General features: G+C 49.6%; 1 protein-coding gene across 2 annotated transcripts; it reads left to right on the top strand.

The window, feature by feature from the left end:
* Positions 1–1719: 1719 nt before the first annotated feature.
* Positions 1720–18007, top strand: BSG (basigin (Ok blood group)). Of its 2 annotated transcripts, XM_066566271.1 has the most exons (9): positions 1727–1844; positions 5840–6187; positions 8014–8170; positions 9852–9940; positions 10772–10899; positions 12765–13038; positions 16282–16306; positions 17003–17070; positions 17210–18007. In XM_066566271.1, exons 1-8 carry the CDS (start codon positions 1763–1765, stop codon positions 17058–17060), a joined length of 1161 nt encoding a protein of 386 aa, XP_066422368.1. In that variant the 5' UTR covers positions 1727–1762; the 3' UTR covers positions 17061–17070; positions 17210–18007. The 2 variants fall into 2 exon arrangements, with proteins under 2 accessions (XP_066422367.1, XP_066422368.1); XM_066566270.1 differs by lacking the exon at positions 5840–6187 and having other exon boundaries at positions 1720–1844.
* Positions 18008–20603: the final 2596 nt, after the last annotated feature.

Here is a 20603-nt window from a genome sequence, read left to right on the forward strand (position 1 = left end):
GCCCAGCCCCTCGGAGAAGCCTGATTTATCCCACTGCTCTGCAACGGCTTAAAAACTGTGAAAAATGCGTATTTTATGATTGGCTTTTCGCACATATTAAAATGAATATTATATGCGTTGTGTTAGAAAGTTGTGGTGTATAAATTCTCTTAAGTAGCGTGGTAAATATAGTTTTGGGTTATAAAAATATGTTAAAATAGAAACTGTGCTATGTAAAATACTTTATTTTAAAGAAAGGACTCGCAGCAAGATAGCAGCCACAGGACACCTGAATCTTTCAGAGAAAGAGAATTTATTGCTCCATTATCAGAAGAAACTTCTTCCTGCCTCAAAGGTGCTGTTTGAGGATTCGGAGGAAGATGTTGACAATGACCAGACAGAATCCTGTATTTGAATGGAATTTATGCATCATGTATGAGGTGTATGAATATGCAACAGGTTATTGTTTTTAAGGGTTAATCCTCTGTTAATGTGGCTCCTTTTCTGGGCTCTGTCCTGGCCGCGGTGTCCTCGCAGGAGCCATTGTCCCGTTGTCCGGGCCGGACTCCCGGCGCTGAGGAAGCGCTGCCCGGTTCCCTTCCCACGCATCCCGCTGTCAGCCTCACCCCGTGTGCCCCCGGCAACCTCCGGGACCTGCCCGGTGGGAGAAACGCCCAGTCACTTGGTTTTAAAATTTTAATAGTAATAAAATGGTTATTAAAATAGTAATAGAATTAGAGTAATAATAATGTGGACAATTTGGATTAGGACAATATGAGACAATAGAAACAAAGAGTTACGGACGTCCGGGTACCTTTTTCTGGGCAGCACGAGCCCAAAAAGGACACAGTTAGCAAAAAATTAACTCTTAAAAGCAACAGCCTGTTGCATATTTATGCATGATGCATAAATCCCATTCAAATACAGGATTCTCTCTGGTCATCGTCAACTTCTTCCTCTGAATCCTAACAGTGCCTTCGAGGTGGGAAGAAGTTCGTTTCTTCTGTTAATGGGGCAATAAATTCTCTTTGTCTGAAAGATTCAGGTGTCCTGTGGTTGCTATCTCGCTGCGAGTCCTTTCTCTAAAGAAAAGTATCTTACATAGAGCATCGTTTCTGTTTTAACATTTTTTATAACCTAAAACTACATTTACCACACGTACTTAAGAGAATTAATACAGCATCACTTTCTAACACAACACATATAATATTCATTTTAACATTTGCCAAAAGCCAATCATAAAATACGCATTTTTCACACCGGGGACCCGCCTGCCCGAGCCCCCGCTGGCTCCCCCGTGACTCTGCCCACGCGGAGCCGCATGGCCTGGCGGGCGTACGCGTCCCGGTGCTGCCCCCGGTGCGTGCGTGCCCCGGCACGGCAGGCACGGACACGTGCGGGCCTGCTCGTCTCCCCCCCGTCCCTCCGCGCTCCCGGACCCGCCCGGGGCAGCGGCCGCACCGGGGGCACCCCCGGGACCCTCAGCCCCGCCCACAAGGCGCGTTCCCATTGGCTGTCCCGGTAAGTGGGCGCGGCCGGGCGGGACCGGCCCGAACCGGCTCTGCCCTCGGGGCCAGGAGAGAGGAGAAGGCGGGCGCTCGGCGGGATCTCATCTCTGATTGGCCGCGCCGCGCCGAATGGGCGGGGTCTGCGCGGCGCAGCGCCGTGCGATTGGCTGAACGGCGGGGGGCGAGGGGGCGGTGCTCCATGTGGCCCCGCCTCCCCCCGGTGCCCCCGGTCGCGGTTATAGCGCGCGCGCGGCGCGGCGGGGGCGCGTGCGGAGATGGCGGCGGGCGCGGCGGGAACGCGCGCGGTCCTGGCGCTGCTCGTCTTGTGCTCGATGGCCGCCGGCGCCGCGGGGACAAGTACGGACCGGACCGGGGCGAGCCGGGCTGGCTCTGGGCTGCGGGGGGATCCATTCAGGCGGACCGGGGTGGCGGGGGGTTGGCGGGGGGGGTTGGACCGAGGGACGTTCCGCGGGGGCTCCGAGGGGCTTGGGCAGAATCCCGGCCCCGCGGGTGGGCTCCGGGCCGGCTCCGGGAGCGGCGGGTGTGGGGGGAGGAGCGGCGGCGCGGGCGCCTGCGGCGGGGCACGTCCGCGGCGGGCGGGGCCGGGGGAGCGGAGGCGCCCTGGGGTTATCCGGGCATGGCCGGGCCGGGCTGGGCTCGGCGCAGCCGTCGGGCAGTCCCGGAGATCGAGCGGAGGATGCGCCGCGTGCCCGGTGATCTCTTAAACCGGAGGAGCGACCGGGACCGCGCTGGGTTGTTTTCTCCTTAGGAACACCCAGGAGTTTATTCCCCGCAGCCGCTTCTCCGGTTTCCGTGGCTGAGGAGCAGCGACGAGTCCCCCCCGGGGCTTTAAAAAACCTTAAAGATGTTTGGGATAATCCGCGGGGCGGAGCGGCTCCGGTGCGGGGCGGCGGCTCCGCAGCCCCCGGTGGGCACCGGGAGCTCTGCCCGGGGCTGGGCTCCCCCTTTCACCCCCGCAGGTTTGGGAGGAGCTCACGGCGAACCCGGCCGGGCTCTCCCCGTGCCCGAGGTGCGGATGGAAGCGGCTCGGTTCGGTCGCTGGTCCTGGCTGCTCGGCGTTTTGAATTCTTAAACAATTTGTAGCCTATTTGCACTTAATTCAGCCCGGTAGAACCGAACCTTAAGACTGAAGGAGTGTGTGGGTCATGGAAAGTGTGTGTTCTAATAATTTCTTTTTACAGAATTGCGTTTTAATTCTGCAGGGCAGAGCCTCCTTCTAAACCTCACAATTTTCACCTGGAGCTGCCCGCCTTGGCCACATCCCGCTCCCTCTGTGCCCCCGAGGGGTTCCTGAGGGTTTCTCCAGCCTGGGACTGGCACCAGTGGGATGGGGAGGAGGCAATTCCTGCCCTGGGTGGGAAAAACCCTGGAAAAACCGAGCTGGCCCATCAGTTGTGTAATGCCCATGTCCTGCCTGGCCATGCCTGGGCTTGGTGTGGAGCTGTGCTGGTGCCTCCAGGGAGCAGAGTGGGGTTTGGCCTCTCATCAGTGGCTTGGCTTTATGGAGATTAGGGGCTGGAGACTGGGGTTTGGCCTCTGAGCAGGTTTAGGTTTGGCTTTATGGAGCACACTGGGGTTTAGAGAATGGGGTTTGGCCTCTGAGCAGGTTTAGGTTTGGCTTAATGGAGCACACTGCGTAGCAGCTCGCCCCACAGAGCATGGGTCAGTTTGTGTCTGGACTCTGTGCCCTCAGGGGGAGGGACCCTGACTTTGACCTGGCTGTGCAAAGCTTAAGGGCAGCTTTTATAGCTCTTTTAAATGGCAGAAAAAGGGTTAGATCCTCAACGATCCCCTTCCCAAACCGAGAATCAAAGCTCAGGCCAGGCAGGAACACGGACCCAGCGGGGCTCTGGCCAGGCTCTGCCACCCCGAGCACGTCCCACTGCTGTGAGCACCCCGGGGACTCCTCCCTCTGCGGGGGGAGAGGTTGTTTTTAGTCTGAAGGTGACTCTGGAGAATGTTATCGGCTCTCTCCCTGCCTCCCCTGCTGTCCTGCTGGCTCGGATACCGCGCCGTGCCCGGGGAGGCATCCGGGCTCAGCCCTGTGGGGAGCGTCTGGGCTTTGGGAGCTGAGCCCTTCTTGCAGCCTCTCACCCTCTGGAAAATGTGGCAGCAGCCCTGAGGGATCCCAGTGGTTTTGTGCTGGTCATTCTCCTGTACCTTGGGCTGGACAAGCGCTTTCCCCAGCCCAGAGAGCCCACGGTTGGGATTTCCTGCTCAGGACAGGGAGGGCATTAATCCCATGGGAATGTGAGTGCTGCTTGCTGGAGCCTTTTAACCTGTTTGAACTGCCCCACTTGCAGCCTCTCGCTCTCTGGAAAATGTGGCAGCACCCCTGATTGATCCCAGTGGTTTTCTGCTGGTCATTCTCCTGTACCTTGAGCTCCACAGGCATTTTCCTCAGCCCAGAGAGCCCAGGGAGGGCATTAATCCCACGGGAATGTGAGTGGTGCTTGCTGCTGCTTGCTGGAGCCTTTTAACCTGTTTGAACTGCACGAGGCACCCTCTAACTCGGAGCAAATAACCTTGCAGAGCTTATTTTGTCAGCGTACAGTAATCACCTTGTAGCTGTAAACCCCTTGATCTTTACCAGCTCCCGCTTTAATTCGGGCTGCGCTTGCAGCAGACGGGCTCACACAAAGTGCTGTGGGCAGTTCCAGGGCTTGGCAGCCTTGGGAGTGTTTGATCACAAGGCTGTGGTGTGGAAAAAACCCTTCTGGCGTGGTTCTGGGGGTGGAACCCAGCTGATGGCCCCATCCCATAACACCTCTGGGTACCCCTGAACCTCCTGCTTGGATAAATTGGTGTCTGCTTTCTCCTAGGAGTGCCTTGGTCACCCCACAATGAGGGATCCTTTCTCTTTCAGCCATGCTTATTCTTCAAAACTTTCATAGCTTTAGTAAGAAAAGCTACTTTTTCCTTAAAAAACATGGAATTAATTTCTCTAGGAATCAAGCTTAGCTTACGGGCTAACTTGTGTCTTTCTAGAGTTTGAGCAAACTTGGGTTTGTGACACTGATTTCTTCCTCTTAGGATTTCCTGTTAAAACATCTCCAGGCTTTCAAAACCCCCAAAAACTTCTTCTAAGCCCAGTTCCTCTGTGCCTGTACGTCATGGTGCATCCGTGGAGGGTTGTGTGCAATCACAAAGTGCTTTTAACAGAGCTAATTAATTCCTGGAAGGTTCTTGGGGTGCCTGTTAGTACAGGAAGGATGTGTCTCAAGCTCCTTCTGAAATCTGGCTGGGGCTGGGTCACGTAGTGAGCTCTGCTTGTGCCTGATGGTTTTTCTCCAAGTGGAGCTGCTGAGCCTCCCCCTTCCTGCCCGCCCTGGGAAGGGCTCCTGGAGCTGGGGCTGCTGCCCTGGAGCCCGAGGTTGTTTGGCAGCTGCACTGCAGGTATTTAATTCCAATAGGGACCGACCTTTGAACTGGCTGATTCCAGCACTGAACCCTCTGGCTGCAAGGGCAGAGTGAAAAACACCCAAATTCCAGCCTGCAGCTGCTGCCTGTGCCTCTGCTGTGTTGGTTGCCAGTTCAGCTCTGCAGGCTGGTCTTGCCCGAGATGAAAAATCAGATTTCTCTGTTCGTATGACAACAAATTTACACTTTTCCTCACCTGCCTCGTGACATCTTGCGGTCTGCGAGACTTTCTGCCTCTCCCAAAAAAGTTCTGGCCTCGGGGTTGTGCTCAGGGGTGCCTGCTGGGCACTTTGAGGGGCTGAGGGATGGAAGGAGGGTGTGGGCTGGTCCGTGTGGCTGTGGCTGGTACGTGTGGCTGTGCCATGGCTCAGCAAGGGGGGGGCCTGGACCCCGGCCAGCTCCAAATTAGTCAGGCAGCCCAGGGCTGTGCAGTGAGGGGGAACAGACACGTTCCTCTTGAGGCCACAGGGGCTCACTGAAGCTCTTTTCCCACCGCAGTTGTCTTCATAAAACTGGCTCTGAGGGGGCTCAGGGTCCTGCTGCCTTGCTGTCCCCAGCTTTCCATGCTGATGTGACTGTGCAGCACCAGGCTGGGGAATGTGGGGGCTGCATAAGCCCCTGAAACACAAATTGAGTGGTTTTATTGTGCTTAGGGGCCTTGGGCTGTCCCTCACAGCAGGTGGGGCATCCAGTTTGGATAGTGGCACGAACCGAGTGCTGGTTTTGCAGTGGAAATGCAGAATGCAAGCGAGCCAGGCAGAGCTCAGAGTGCGGAGGGGAGGGAGGGATGAGCACACTGATGTGCACACAGCTTGCAGCCTCTGCTCAGCCGCCGAGGGTTGTTTTTGCTGGTGGAAGGTGAGTTCTTGCTTTGCACTAACACTTTGCACTAATACCTCTCCAACTCATAGCTGGTTTTATAAAGTCACCGCTGTCTCAAAAGAGACTGGCTCAGGACAGCGTGGAGCTGTACTGCGAGGCGATTGGCAATCCCATCCCCGAGATCCAGTGGTGGTTTGAGGGCAACGACCCCAATGAGACCCATGCCCAGCTCTGGGATGGCGCACGGCAGGACCGTGTCAAAATCAACGCCACCTACAACCTGCACTCCACCAGCACCATCTCCATCGCCAACCTCACGGCCGACGACTCGGGCATGTACGAGTGCAGGGCCAGCAACGACCCCGACCGCAACCACTTGTCGAAGAGCCCCAAAGTCAAGTGGATCCGTTCCCAGGCGAACGTTTTTGTCATCGAACGTGAGTGGCCGCACGCCGAGGCCTTGGCACTTTGCTCGGACACCGGTGTCTCGAGTCTCCCGCCGTGCTCACCCCCGCACCCGTGTCCTGAAAGCTCTCCCCACCCTCCCACCCCAGCTGTAGAAGTCAGAGACTCCCACCCTGTGTTGATGTCCCCCCAAACCACCACCACTACCTGTGACTTGACCCGCTGCTCAAAAAGGGTTGTGGCTTCTCCCCGATCAAAAAATTCGCCCTCCGGCCATCCCGCGCCTTTTCCGGAGCCAAAGAACCTGGAAGTTGCTGCTTCCCTGAGCGCCTGGCTGCAGAATTAAACCTTCATTCTGTGGTCGACTCTTCCCCAACCACCACTGACCAGCAGCCCTTCCTTGCAGCTCATCCAGCTCCTTCTCCTTGCAGCAGCCCTGCTTTCAGCTCGCTTCCGTGCTGGTGAACCCAGACTCTTGGTGGGGGAAAAAAAAAACAAATCTTGCTTTGAGGTCTGAGATGCAACCGTTTTTGAAATGGCCGTGTCTGTGTGACACCTGAGTGTTGGTGGTGTTGCTTGTCCTGTGGATGTGGCTGGGTTCCTGTGACCGTGTTCACAGGGGTCTCAGGATGAGGGAAGAGACGAGGCTGTGACTCCATGTTTCAGAAGGCTTGATTTATTATTTTATGATATATATTCTATTAAAACTATACTAAAAGAATAGAAGAAAGGATTTCATCAGAAGGCTGGCTAAGAATAGAAAAAGGAATGATAACAAAGACTTTCTGTCTGAGCCAGCTGACTGTGATTGGCCATTAATTAGAAACAACCACATGAGACCAATCCCAGATGCACCTGTTGCATTCCACAGCAGCAGATAATCATTGTTTGCATTTTGTTCCTGAGGCCTCTCAGCTTCTCAGGAGGAAAAATCCTACGGAAAAGATTTTTCCATAAAGGATGTCTGTGACAGGTTCCCACTCACAGTGTTGCAGCACCCAGGCTGCTTCCAGAGCTAGAAACTGGGAGGGGGATAAAATCCTGCTGAGGTCTCCCTGTGAGTGCTGGAGTTAGGAGAGCTGCCTTTCCAGCAGGAATGGAGTGCAGAGCTCCAGCAGGACCCTTCTTCCAGTGGCATTTGGATAGGAGGAAATGCCAAGTGCCTGTCAGACCTGGCAGGAATGGGGTGGGAGGGTAGGGGCTGTAGTGGCACTGGGGCCGTGCAGTGGTGCTGCTGATGGCAGCTTGCCTTCTCGGACAGCCTCTTACGAGTAGAAATGCCTGAGTCATCTTAGCTTGCATAATTTACTGCTGCCTGGCACATGGAGGAGGCCCAGGACCTCTCGGAGCCAGGGCTCTGTGCTCTCCCTGGAGCCATTCTCCCCAAACCCTTTGGGGCTGTCACGCAATCCTGTCTCACTGCAGAGGGTCCTGGCTGCCCTCTGTGCTCCCTGCAGGTGTCTGGAGCTGCTCAGGTGCTGGGAGGTGTTGGCACATGAGCTCTGTGGTGGCTCCCAGCAGCAGCAGAGCCGTGCTCTGCCCTTCAGAGTGACCTTTTCCATTGCTTATTGAGCACTGGGGCTGCAGCCCTGGCAGGGACACGGACATTCCAGTGGTGCAGGACACAGCAGCCAGCCTGCTCCTGGGGGGAGCAGCTGCAGGGCCATCCCAGGGCTGCTCAGCTGCCCTTGGGGACACCCTGCTGCTGGCCAGGTGTGGTAGGGAGCTGTGTGAAGGTAAGTGGGAGCTGGGAATAGAGACAAGGAGCTCTGTGGGGTTTGCATTGCAGGTTCTTGGGCACCGTGTCAGCTCTGTTGTACCCTGGGTTAACTTAAATCCAATTTTTTTATCAATGCAGGTCCAGAAATTGTTACTAATGTCACTGTGGGTCCTGACAAGGTGACCCTGAGCTGTAGCATATCTGCACCACAACTCCCCATCACTGGCCACAAGTGGATTCACAAGGAGAAGACCCTGCAGGAGGACAGCAACTCGGGTGCTTCTACCAGCTACATGTGAGTGTCAGGGCAAGGTCAGAACCTGGGCACAGGCAGGGTTTTTACCCCAGAAAGCAGCTGGTGTTTGCTTCAGCTGGAACCAGGGCTGAGTTCTTGCAGCTCTGTTGATGGGGTGGGGTTAACAGAGTTTTGGTGAGGCCCAGCACTCTCCTTTATGGGCAGCGAAAAGGAGGAGAAAGGGGCAGTTTTGTGCCACAAATATCCTCTTAGAAAGAGATTTCCTGATTTTAAGCAGGTGTTCAGCTGGACTCTGGCTGTTCAGCGTTCCAGAGCTTTGAAGGAACCCTGCTCTGGGCAGGCCACCAGCAAGAGGCTCCAGTTTGTCACTATAGGACACAGAACAACACACTGCTGTTTTCAAGGTGAAAAAAGGGAAGTTTATTTTCTGACATTTATAGATTTCTATAAGTAACAGTGGATTGGAGGGTGACAGTGCCACCTCTCCAATGACACTGGACAAACTAACAGTCCATCAAATTTCTCTTCCTCTATAAATAATGCAAAACAATCAGTTATTTACAGGAAGTTTGTTACAAGAACGTAAACGTCAGAAGGCTTGGAAAACCTTAAAAAATAAGGGTGACACATGTTATTTCTACTTGGAGTTTCCCTTCCCAGGGTCCCAGAAGGAGTTGGGTGCAGGAATAGCAGCCTTATTGTGGCAGTGCAGTGAGCTTTCCTTTCTGATTACACTCAGGCCTGGCTGGCAGTGACCCAGCAGCTGTGGAGGCATCATGTCCCTTTGTGTGGCACTGCAGACGTGCCTGTCTCCCCATAGCAACAGGGAGCTGAACAAGGATTAAAGTATTTATAACCCAGCCTCCCTCGTGTGACCTCAATTCCTCAGCTGAGTGGTTTTTGGAAGTGGGAAGAGCCGTGCAGGGCAGAATCAACAAACAGCTCCTTGTCCCAGTGCAGCCATGGGACAAAGTGTGGGCCCCTTCCCTCGAGTGGGTATTACTGAGCAGCAGAATGGGATGTTTGTTGCTGGGCTGCATAATCCACTAAATCTCATTGCAGCAGCTTTACAGGAAGGAGAATGTGAGGTTTTTTTTCCTCTGTGAGGGGATCAATCCAAAGCAGCACGGCCTGGGTGATCTTTGCCATGTGTTTCACTGAGCTGGAACAGTGATCAGAACTTGATAGACATGGTGAGCATCAAACCCTGTTCTGCCACCCTCAGTGTGTGAGGAGGCTTGGCTTGCTGTAGGTACACGGTGCAACATAAATATTCTGCTGGAATGGGGGGACATTGGTTGTTCTGATTTTTTTTTTTTAAGATTTTTCTAAGCCTTCTGATGTTGACATTCTTGTAGCAAACTTTCTCACACACTTTCTGTAAATAACTCAATGTTTTGCATTCTTTTATGGAGGAGAAAAAATTTGATGGACTGTTGGTTTGTCCAGTGTCATTGCAGAGGTGGCACTGTCACCTTCCAATCCACTGTCACTTTTAAAAAACTACAAATGTTAAAGTCAGAAAATAAACTTCCCTTTTCTTCTTCACCTCGAGAGCAGCGCTGTGTGCTCGTGTTCTTTCTACAGTGACAGAAATTTCCTATGGAGGAGGCTGCTGATGCTGTTGTGTGTGTGATTCCCCAAGTGTGGAGGGTCAGAATCTCTGGATAAATTAAATTTTGCTGTCAAGTTGTGCTTACCTGAGTCCTGTTTTTGGCAGAATTGAGGGGACGATGGAGGAGCACTCTGGCATCTACGAGTGCATCTTTGAAGCCAACCCACAGATCAGAGGACAAGTGAATATTTCTGGTAATTTCATCCCTTTGCTCCTGGGGTCTGAGGAGGGGATGTGGGGAAGCTGTGACCTCCTGAACACTTTGCTGGAGGTTGTTGACTAAATAAAAAAGCTTATATTTCAGAGCTAATCACTGTACAAGTTATTTGCAACCAGGCCTCCACAAAACATCAATTAAAAAGTGTTTTAAACGACACTTTAAAAAGCAATAGCTTGTTGCATATTCATATATTTCATACATGATGCAAACAATCAAACAAATTCCCACAAGTGGGACTCCCATTATGTATGCTGACAGATGCATTGCTTTTATACTGAAATTCCCATTTCTAACAGACCCAAAAACTCCCTGGGAAGATTTTGCATCATGCTGCTCCATAATGGTCCAGACCCCCTGTCCTGGTAGAGTTTTCTATCTTTACCATTAAAATATATCTGACTGACAGCACCCTCCATTCACAAGCCTTTGAAAGATCAACAAGATGCATTTGGAACACATACTTACAACTGAATTTCTGCTTGAAAGGTGATTTTAAAGCAGAAAGTGTCTTTTCAGCTGGAAAAAGCTGCTCCCAGCCCTGAGATCTGGCATCAAACCACCCTTCTGTGGGCATGTTCCCACAGGAATAATGCACAGAGGGACAAAACCTGCTGCACAAATCTCTCTGAGCCTTTCCTGAAGCAGCTTGATGCTCTTTAAAAAATGCCAAAGTAGTGAGAGGAGCAACCTGACTGAGATTTTGGGGTGGCTGATTTTGTTGAGGTGAGCTGCAGGAAACACAAATCTCTGTGATTTCTATAATGAGATGTCCAAATCTGATTTTTTTTTTCCCCCTTTTGCCTAGTACCCCCCCAGGTGACGGCGTACAAGAAGTCAGAGCATGGCAATGAGGGGGACACAGGGGTGCTGACCTGCAAGAATCCCTCCTTCCCTGCTGTCACCACCTGGTCCTGGCACAAAAGTGGGCATGGGGTAAGTGCTGGTGTTTTCTCCTTCTCCCCTCCTGCCCTGTCCTTGTGGCGCCAGAGTTATTCCAAAGCTCAGTGCTCCCCAGAAAAAAGGATTTCTCAGCACTGCCCCGATGTTCTCCCTGTTGATGGAGTGACTAAATTATTATTTTAATGCTTGAAAAGGCAAAAAGCCCAGAAATTTCTCTCCCAATTTGGTACAAAGACGCCTCAGACCTGGGGCTATCCAATTGGTCAGAGGCCAAGAGGTCCCACCTGGGTAATTCACTGGAAAAGGAAGAGAAGGAAAGAAATAATCCCTTTTATGGGATGTTCTAGCTCAGTTTTCCTCTGTAAGAGCTTCATTATTTTGCCTTTTATTAAACTTTTTTCTGTTTCCAACACTACCTCAAAAGCCATCCTGCTAATTTTAAGCCATTTGGGGTAGCTGAGCTATCTCAAGTGTGATAAGTTCTCTAAAAGTTCATAAAACCTAGCTCTAAGAGAAACCCATCACCCTCTTCTTCCTTGTGAAAAATGCCAATCAGCTGTTTTTAAAATTTTATAGGTTTAATAGTAATAAAATCATTATAAAAATAGTAATATAATTAGAGTAACAAAAATTTGACCAATTTGGATTAGGACAATATGAGACAATAAAAACAAAGAGTTAGGAACAGTCTGGGTACCTCTTTCTGGGCAAAATAAGCCTGAAAAAGGACACACAGTACTTAAGAAAATTAATACAGGTAACTTTCTAACATAACACATAGAGTATTCATTTTAATATTTGCCAAAAGCAAATCATAAAATACACATTTTTCTTAATACAGCATAACTTTCTAATAAAACACTTGTAATATTCATTTTAATATTTGTGAAGAGCCAATCCTATAATACCCATTTTTCCACACAGCAAAACTTTATAACATAACACATATAATATTCATTTGAATGTTTGCAAAGAGCCAATCATAAAACACATTTTTTTACATTGAGCTAGTTACAACAAGTATCTTACATAGCATAGTTTCTATTTTAATATTATGCTACAACCTAAAGTGGTGGTATAATTACCACACTACCTAAAAGTTGTGGTATATTTACCACACTACTTAAAAGAGATTAATGCAGCATAACTTTCCAATATAACACATGGAGTATTCATTTGAATATTTGCAAAGAGCCAATCATAAAATATGCATTTTTCACAATAGAGCACGATTTCTAGCATAACGCATAGAGTATTTATTTTAATATTTGTGAAGAGCCAATCATTTTTCACAACACAGCATAACTTTCTAACACAACACATAGAGTATTCATTTTAATATTTGCAAAGAGCCAATCATAAAATACGCATTTTTCACAATACAGCATAATTTCTAACATAACACATAGAGTATTTATTTTAATATTTGTGAGGAGCCGATCAAATTTCTAACATAGCGCATACAATATTAATTCTAATATTTGTGAAGAGCCAATAATTTTTCACAATACAGCATAACTTTCTAATATAACACATGGAGTATTCATTTGAATATTTGCAAAGAGCCAATCGTTAAATACGCATTTTTCAGAATAGAGCACAATTTCTAGCATAACACATAGAGTATTCATTTTAATATGAGCCAATCATAAAATAAGCATTTTTCACAATACAGCACAATTTCTAGCATAACACAGAGTACTTATTTTAATGTTTGCGAAGAGCCAATCAAATTTCTAACATAGCACATACAATATTAATTTTAATATTTGTGAAGAGCCAATCATTTTCCACAATACAGCATAACTTTCTAACACAACACACAGAGTACTCATTTTAATTTTTGCGAACACCCGACCCTATAAATCCCCATTTTCCCCCATCCCTCCTGCCCGCAGCGCCTGGAGAACGCCTCTGGCAGGTACATCATCAAATCCAGCGGCAACAAGACCGAGCTGCGGATCCTGAAGCTGGACATCGAGCAGGACACGGGGGATTATTTCTGCAACGCCACCAACTCGCTGGGCACGGGCGATGCCACCGTGAACCTGCGCGTGCGCAGCCGCCTGGCAGCGCTCTGGCCCTTCCTGGGCATCGTGGCAGAGGTGCTGGTCCTGGTCACCATCATCTTCATCTACGAGAAGAGGAGGAAGCCAGATGAGGTTCCTGACGGTAAGAGGCAGATGGGGTTTTTGGTGAAAAAATGCCTGATCTCGCTTGTTTTTAACATTTTAAAGATTTTTGTATGTATATAAAATTCATATATATATATATATATATATGAATTGTCATAATTTTTATATTTTTATATATATTAATTTTCCATATTTTTATATTTTTATAGTGGAGTTTCATATTTTTATATTTATATATAAATTTTCATATTTTATATTTATATGAATTTTAATATTATATATATTTATTTATATTTTATATATTTATTTTATATACATCTATATATATTTTTTATATATGAATTTTATATATATAATTTATATATATAAAATTCATATATATATGAAAATCATATCTAAATTTACATATTTATATATATATACACATATTTATACATAAAAATATAGAAATTTTATATATAAATGTATATATAAATATATCTCTATAAAAGTTATATATGAAATTTATATATCTATAAAATTATATATAGAATTTATAGATAAAATTTATATATATATAATTTACAAATTTATATACTATAAAAATAGTAATATAATTAGAGTAATAATAATTTGGACGATTTCAATTAGGACAATATGAGACAATAGAAACAAAGAGTTAGGACACTCCAGACTCCTTCTGGAATTCCAGGACTGACAGACAGTGCTGGCAGGGGAAAGGAGAGGTGACTGACACACCTGGGAGGGAATCATCAGGGGAGGGACCCGAGGTTCTGGGGTAAACCCTGAAGTCACACCAAACAGTGTGGGAAGATCAGGTGGTTTGCAGCTTGCAGGGGTGGTTCTGAGGTCCCTCTCTCAGACCAAGGGTGGTTTGAGGGCCTTTGAGGAACCAGGCTGTGATTCAGCTGTGAGGCTGCCTGGAGTTGCGCTGTTTGTGGCAGTGCTGCAGTGAGATCTGGAGCAGGAGAGGATTCTGAGCAGGTCAGCCTGACCCTTTGTCTCACCAGTTCCTCTGCTTGAGTGTCTGCAGGGCTGGGTTTGCTTTGGCAGCTCCCGCTCTGGACAAGGTGGTTTGTAAATAAATTACCAGAGCTTTTGTGGTGCTGAGAGCTGTGTCAGTGGCTCTGCAAAACCGGGATCAGCTGAACTTGTGTTCAGTTCAGGATGTTTTGGGTCATCACATCAGCACATCCTGGATCTCAAAAGACCCGGTGCTATCTTTAATCTGTTCTGGAAGCAGCGGCTCCTCCCTTTCCTTATCGCCGGGGATCTGCATTGTGTCAGCTCCTTTATCTGATGCTGTTAACAATGCGGTGTGAATGCTCTGCATCCTTCCTGCCCGGGACCCTGCGGAGCCCCCGGCCCCCTGCAGGAGCAGGCTCGGGAGAGGAGCAGCACAGGGAATAAATGTCAGATCCCCGCCCTGATTGCAGGGCTTGGAATTCCACTCCAGGCAGTTGAAACCAGCAGGTGTTTTCCCCTCTGGCACCCCTGTCCTAAAGATGTCGTAGCTGCATCTCCCAGCAAAAACGCTTTGTGATCAGGTTTGTGGTGCCGTCAGTCCAGGTCTGTGGGATGCTGATCTGTCAGAGCTGTAGGAGATGCTTTGACAGACAGGTAAATGTGCTGAAATGTCCTGATGCTCCTTGGCAAGAGGAGCTCAAGTTCCCAAATGCTCATGGATGAGGAGACAGCATCACACCCCTTTGATAACCACACATGGCTTTACACTGCCCTGGTATAAAGTGGTTTTTTCTGCCCCAAAATCTCTGTAGCTTTGCCCCCACTTCCCTGGTATAATTTGGGTTTTTTTCTGCCCCAAAATCTCTGTAGCTTTGCCCCCACTTCCCTGGTATAATTTGGGTTTTTTTCTGCCCCAAAATCTCTGTAGCTTTGCCCCCACTTCCCTGGTATAATTTGGGTTTTTTTCTGCCCCAAAATCTCTGTAGCTTTGCCCCCACTTTCCTGGTATAATTTGGGTTTTTTTCTGCCCCAAAATCTCTGTAGCTTTGCCCCCACTTTCCTGGTATAATTTGGGTTTTTTTCTGCCCCAAAATCTCTGTAGCTTTGCCCCTCCTGAGGGGTGACAGTGAGGCCTGTCTGAGCCAGTTCCTATAGGAATGTGCTTCCTGTTGATGGAGTGACAAAACTCCCTTTTGTCCCCTCAAAAAGGAAAGAAGCCCAGAAGTTTCTCTCCTCGATTAGGCGAAAAAAGCCACCTCGTAGGCCTGGGAGGCTTCATCTCAAACTTCAGGATGGCCAATTGGACAGAAACCAAAAAGTCCTGGCTGGGCAATTTACTAGAAAAAGTGAACAAAGAAACTAATGGTTTTTGTGAGGTGTTTTACCCGGAGCAAGGACCTCCTGCACCTGGCTTAGTTTTTCTCTGTTTGTTATTTTGCCTTTTATTAAATCTTTTTGTTTCCAACACCGCCACAGAAGCCACCCTGCTGTTTTTTATGCCTCCAAAGGTAGCTGAGCTACCTTGGGTGTGTTACAGACCTCTGAGAGCTTATTAAACCTGGCTCAAGAAGGCTCCTATAACACATTCCCTCCAGAACTTTCTGTGAGCTGGACCCTGCTGGGATGGGGTGGGGACAGTCTGGCCTGGGATGGGGACAGTCTGGCCTGTCTTAGGGGTGATATCCTTGCTGGTGTTACCTGTCCACTCTTCCTTTCTGTGCTGCTGGGTGCCACCTCTCATGGTAAGTAAAGGTAGTTCCAGATGTGTCTGTCCCTGTCCTCTCACCAGCCATGGGCAGATCCTGGTGCCCAGGACTGAAGGGGAGCCAGGGCTGGAGAAAAGGTGATGGGGAGCAAAGGAGACACCTGGGAGCCTCCTGTTGGGAGGTGGCAGGTCTCAGGGAGCTGGTGAAAGGCTGCAGGGCTTGGCACGTGTTGGCAGAGGTGTTTCCTTAGCTGTGCTGCTCAGAACGTGGTGTGTGCAGTGTTTGTTTTGGTAGCACAACCCGTGTGTGGGGAGGGAGGAGGGCTTCCTGCTGCTGCTGCTTTTAAAGCCTCCTTCCTGAAACATCCTGTTTGGCTTCCCCTTCACCTGCTGGGAGTGTGCTGGGATCTGGGAGCCATCCCAAGTCCTGGTGCCGTGGGGGTGAGCACAGGGGATGGATCTCGCCCTCCCCAGTTTCAAATGGTGAGGAATGGCTGCCTGGAATGCACTCCCCACTGCTTTAAGGGGAGGCAGAGGTCACTTTGTATGTCCTCTTCCCTGACTATTTATCTTTTGTTTTCTATTTTCTGTGCTGTCCTGAATGTGAAGACGATGATGGAGGCTCTGCACCACTGTGAGTACCTTCTTTGCCTGTTCCTATTTAGCCAGATTTGTACTGGTACATCTCATCCAGCCAGGGAATCTGCTCCAAAGATAAAAGCTTTATGCAATGATAAAAGCTGGCTGGTGTGGTGTGATGGTGTTCACAGGGATGAGGGAAGAGACGAGGATCTGACTCCATGTTTCAGAAGGCTTGATTTATTATTTTATGATATATATTACATTAAAACTATACTGAAAGAATAGAAGAAAGGATTTCATCAGAAGGCTGGCTAAGAATAGAATAGGAAGGAATGATAACAAAGGCTTGTGGCTCAGGCTCTCTGTCTGAGACAGCTGGGCTGTGATTGGCCATTAATTAGAAACATCCAACATGGGCCAGTCAAAGATTTACTTGTTGCATTCCACAGCAGCAGATAATCATTGTTTGCATTTTGTTCTTGAGGCCTCTCAGCTTCTCAGGAAGAAAAAATCTTAAAGAAAAGATTTTTTCATAAAAGCTGTCTGTGACAGTGTGGGATAATCCTCAGTGGGGGGAGATGTCCCACCATGGTTCATTTGACGTCCCCACACATCCCTGGGGTGGCACCAGTGTCTGACCCTGCTCTAGGATCTGATCTGCACCCTCTGCTTGGACATTACTGGCTGAGGGGTGCTGCTGGGGGAGCTTTGTGCTCTCCCTTTCCTCACCTCCCTTCTCCCTCCCCAGGAAGAGCAATGCCACAAACCACAAGGACAAGAACGTCCGCCAGAGAAACGCCAACTGAGAGAGGCCAGGTGAGTGCCTGGGGCAGGAGCTGCAGGTCTGAGCCTGCTGGGGCTCTCTGGGAGAAGCCAGAGCCCCTTCTGGCCCAGCTCTACCACCAGCCCAGTGCAGCAGGGTTTATCTAACTGGCTTTTCTTTCTCTCCTGCCAGGTGATGTGTAGATGAAGAACTCGTCTGGACAATTTTGTTTTCTTTTAATTTTTTTTTTTTGGTAAAATAGCACCATGGAATATTCTAGTGCGTCCTTGAGATTCAGTTATTTCACTTTCTAAGGAAACTTTTAAGTTGTAGAATATAAAATACACTTTTTTTTTTTTTTTTTTTTTAAAGAGTCGTGGGAGGGTTTTTCTACCTGTAAAATGTAAATCCTTTGTCCCTAGTAGTCTGGGTCTCTTGACTGTCTCTGTCCTAGGTTATTTCATGTTGGTACAGAGTGGGGAGGGGGGGTGGCAATGCAGCTGTGCCCCACCTGCTTGTGGGGGTGAGGGAGGAGCTGCTTTGGTGGCTGTTGGGAGATGACCTGCGGGGGTTCAGGAAGGGGTTTTTGTGTCTTTCCCAGTGCATCACCAGGAGCAAGGCTGCACCTTTCCCTGGCCAGGGCTCGTTCCTGGCGTGTCCCTGTCGGGCACACTCCCGGTCAGCTCCTGCCAAGCTGCTCTTGGTTACTGTGCAGCCAGGAGCTGGATGCTGGATAAATGATTGCTGTAACTTATTCCAAGGGTTGTTCATGTCTGTGCAGTGGGGAGGGGCAGGGCGAGCCGGGGCTGGGGGTGGTTTTAAGGTTTAACAGCTTTGTGCTTGTGCTTTGTGCTTGAGCCATCGTGACTCGGGGGCCTGTGAGCAGACAGGTGCTCAGGGGAGTCTAACACCTTTACTGCTGGTTTAGCATTGAACTGTTCCATCTCTTAACACTTCACAAATAAAGATGATTCCTCTCTCTTTTTTCCACCTCTGGACTCTGGTCTCTGTCTGACCCTCTGGGCTGCAGATGCTGTGTCTGGGTTTGGTGCCAGCTCTGGCTGCCCTCTAATTGCTGAGGAGATGCAGCTCAATGGGTGTAAAACCTTCAGGGAGGGGAGTTCCCTGCTCTGCAGAGCCTGCAGGAACCTGGGTTTCACGGTAGCAATTACTGTAATCAAAGTTGAGGATTTTGGAGAGTCACTGGAGAGATTCAGAACAACATTGTAAATATTAGGATGCAACCATTTCCAAATCCACACCATTGCATTTAATTAAGAGTTTCAGTAATTTACGTTCATATTGCAGCTTTTGGTAAGGAGGACACTGCTGGACTTTAATGACATTTCCATGCCAGTCCATTCTGAACTGAACTATTAACAGAGACTGAAATATCATCATTAAACAACTGCTCTACTGTAAGGGACACTCTCCCCTTGCCCTGCTCCACAGTTCCTCAGCTCTTGTGGCTGTGGGCTCAAGGATCAGCCCCAGCCTTGAGGAGCCCCCCCAGGCCCTGCTGTTTGTGTGTCTCACACTTCTCCAAGCAGATTTTCTAGGTTTATTTGGTTTTTTTCCTGCCCTTTATGCTTGGAGAGAACAAAGGTGTGAGGCCTTTGGGCACAGAGCTGGGGCCAGGACAGGATCTGGTGGGGAGTCCCTTCTGATCTCAGGGGCATTCTGCCAGCATTCCTGCCCTGGAGGGAGGCAGCAGAGCCCTTGGGCTGAAGAGAAGCTGCCCTGAGCTCCCAGCTGGCCTGAGGAACTTCATTCTGGGCACAGGACTGAGCCATGGCCTTGCTCTGCAGGCAGATGCTCGTCCCTGCCTGCGATGGGACAAAGCATGGCTGGAGTGGCCGCCCTGTGCCCAGAGAGGTGGTGCCAGGGCTGGTGGCAGTGCTGACAGCCTGGTGCTTTGGTGGATGGGTCCCTGTGCCTTGCTGTGCTGTGTAAATGGGTTATGCAAGGCGTTCACAGCCCCAGCCTTGCGCCATCCTGGTGAAAAATCAACGCATGGCTTCATTTCCTTTGTGACAATTTTGGGTCCTGCCTGAGCCTGCTCTGGGTCACAGCACACAGCACCACTTGGTTTGGCTGGGCAGGGGCTGGAGCTGGCACTGTGTCAGCTGTCCTGGTGAGCTGTGGCACAGCTGCCACAGGACCCTTGGGCAGGGATGGCACAGCCAGGCCCTTCTGTGGTGTCCAGAGAGAGGGGGGGGGTGCTCTGAGCCCCCTGCTCAGCCCCTGCTCCTCGGGGTGAGCCTTGAGCTGCTGCCTCCCTTCTTGGCACCAGCATCTCCAGCCTCGCGTTCAGGTTCAGCTCAATCAGTGTCTCCATGGGGTTTAAATTAAAGGCGTTTTTTGTTTGTTTTTTCTAAAGGTTCAGCTCAATCAGTGTCTCTCCATGGGCTGGGGGCAGCTCAGGGGTGTCAGAGCTCTGCCCCAGGAAGAGAAATTTCATTTCTCCATGGTTTGGGGAAATGAACTGTCCTTGGAGGCAGCCGTGCTGAGCCCGGGCTGTGAAGATGCAGAACAAAGCCACTGCGGTCCCCAGGGTGATTTTGGGGTATCTCCTGCCCTGGGGCTCAGCGCAGGGTGATTTTGGGGTGTCTCCTGCCCTGGGGCTCAGCACAGGGTGATTTTGGGGTATCTCCTGCCCTGGGGCTCAGCACAGGGTGATTTTGGGGTGTCTCCTGCCCTGGGGCTCAGCACAGGGTGATTTTGGGGTGTCTCCTGCCCTGGGGCTCAGCGCAGGGTGATTTTGGGGTGTCTCCTGCCCTGGGGCTCAGCGCAGGGCCCGCGGCTGTCGGTGCCCGGCCCGGGCCCGGCGTTGGCTCCTCCGTGGCCGCGGGACGCGCTCCGGGGCGGTTCCGTCACCAGGTGGTGCCACCGGGGGGCTCCCGGCTCCGGCTGCTCGGGGCTGCTCGGGGCGCACCCGGACCCCTCGCCCCGGCCATGCCCGGCACCCTATTTCTGTTTGGGATCAGCAGCAATAACAGAAGGATTTAATTTATTTGATTTCCCTATTGCAAATGACTAAACAGTCCAGAACTTCTACAAATTAGTTCTTAGTTTAACTAGTATTTTGTTTGATGCCTCTATGTTCATGCACACATGAGCAAAAAAACCAAAAAAATTTCCTAAGAAATATTCAGAATAAGATACCAATAAAACAGTATTCAGTATCTCCTCCTCACTTGTAATTGTAATTGTACAATTGTCCCAATTGTAATTAGGACATAATGTTGAATAGTGCTTCCATTGACTTCTAATTTCATGAACTAGATAGAATACATGAATAAAAAACCATTTTTTTCTCAGTAGCAGCATATCTTCCATGTGAAATGTTTCATACGATTCAAACTAGGTGCTCAAATGCTATTCCAGACTTTTCTGGCCCAGTTCAATGCCTGGTTAATCAATGGGAATGTTTGACTTTCCTGTGGCAGAGGGCAGGAGGTGCCAGTCCTGGTGTTCTTCCAGAGCATCACCCCCTTGGCGGGGGTGACCGTGTTCACAGGGGTTTTCAGGTGAGGGAAGAGACGAGAATGTTGACTCCATGGTTCAGAAGGCTTGGTTGATTATT

Source organism: Molothrus aeneus, chromosome 27, assembly GCF_037042795.1.
Source record: "Molothrus aeneus isolate 106 chromosome 27, BPBGC_Maene_1.0, whole genome shotgun sequence".
Classification (NCBI taxonomy): domain Eukaryota; kingdom Metazoa; phylum Chordata; class Aves; order Passeriformes; family Icteridae; genus Molothrus; species Molothrus aeneus.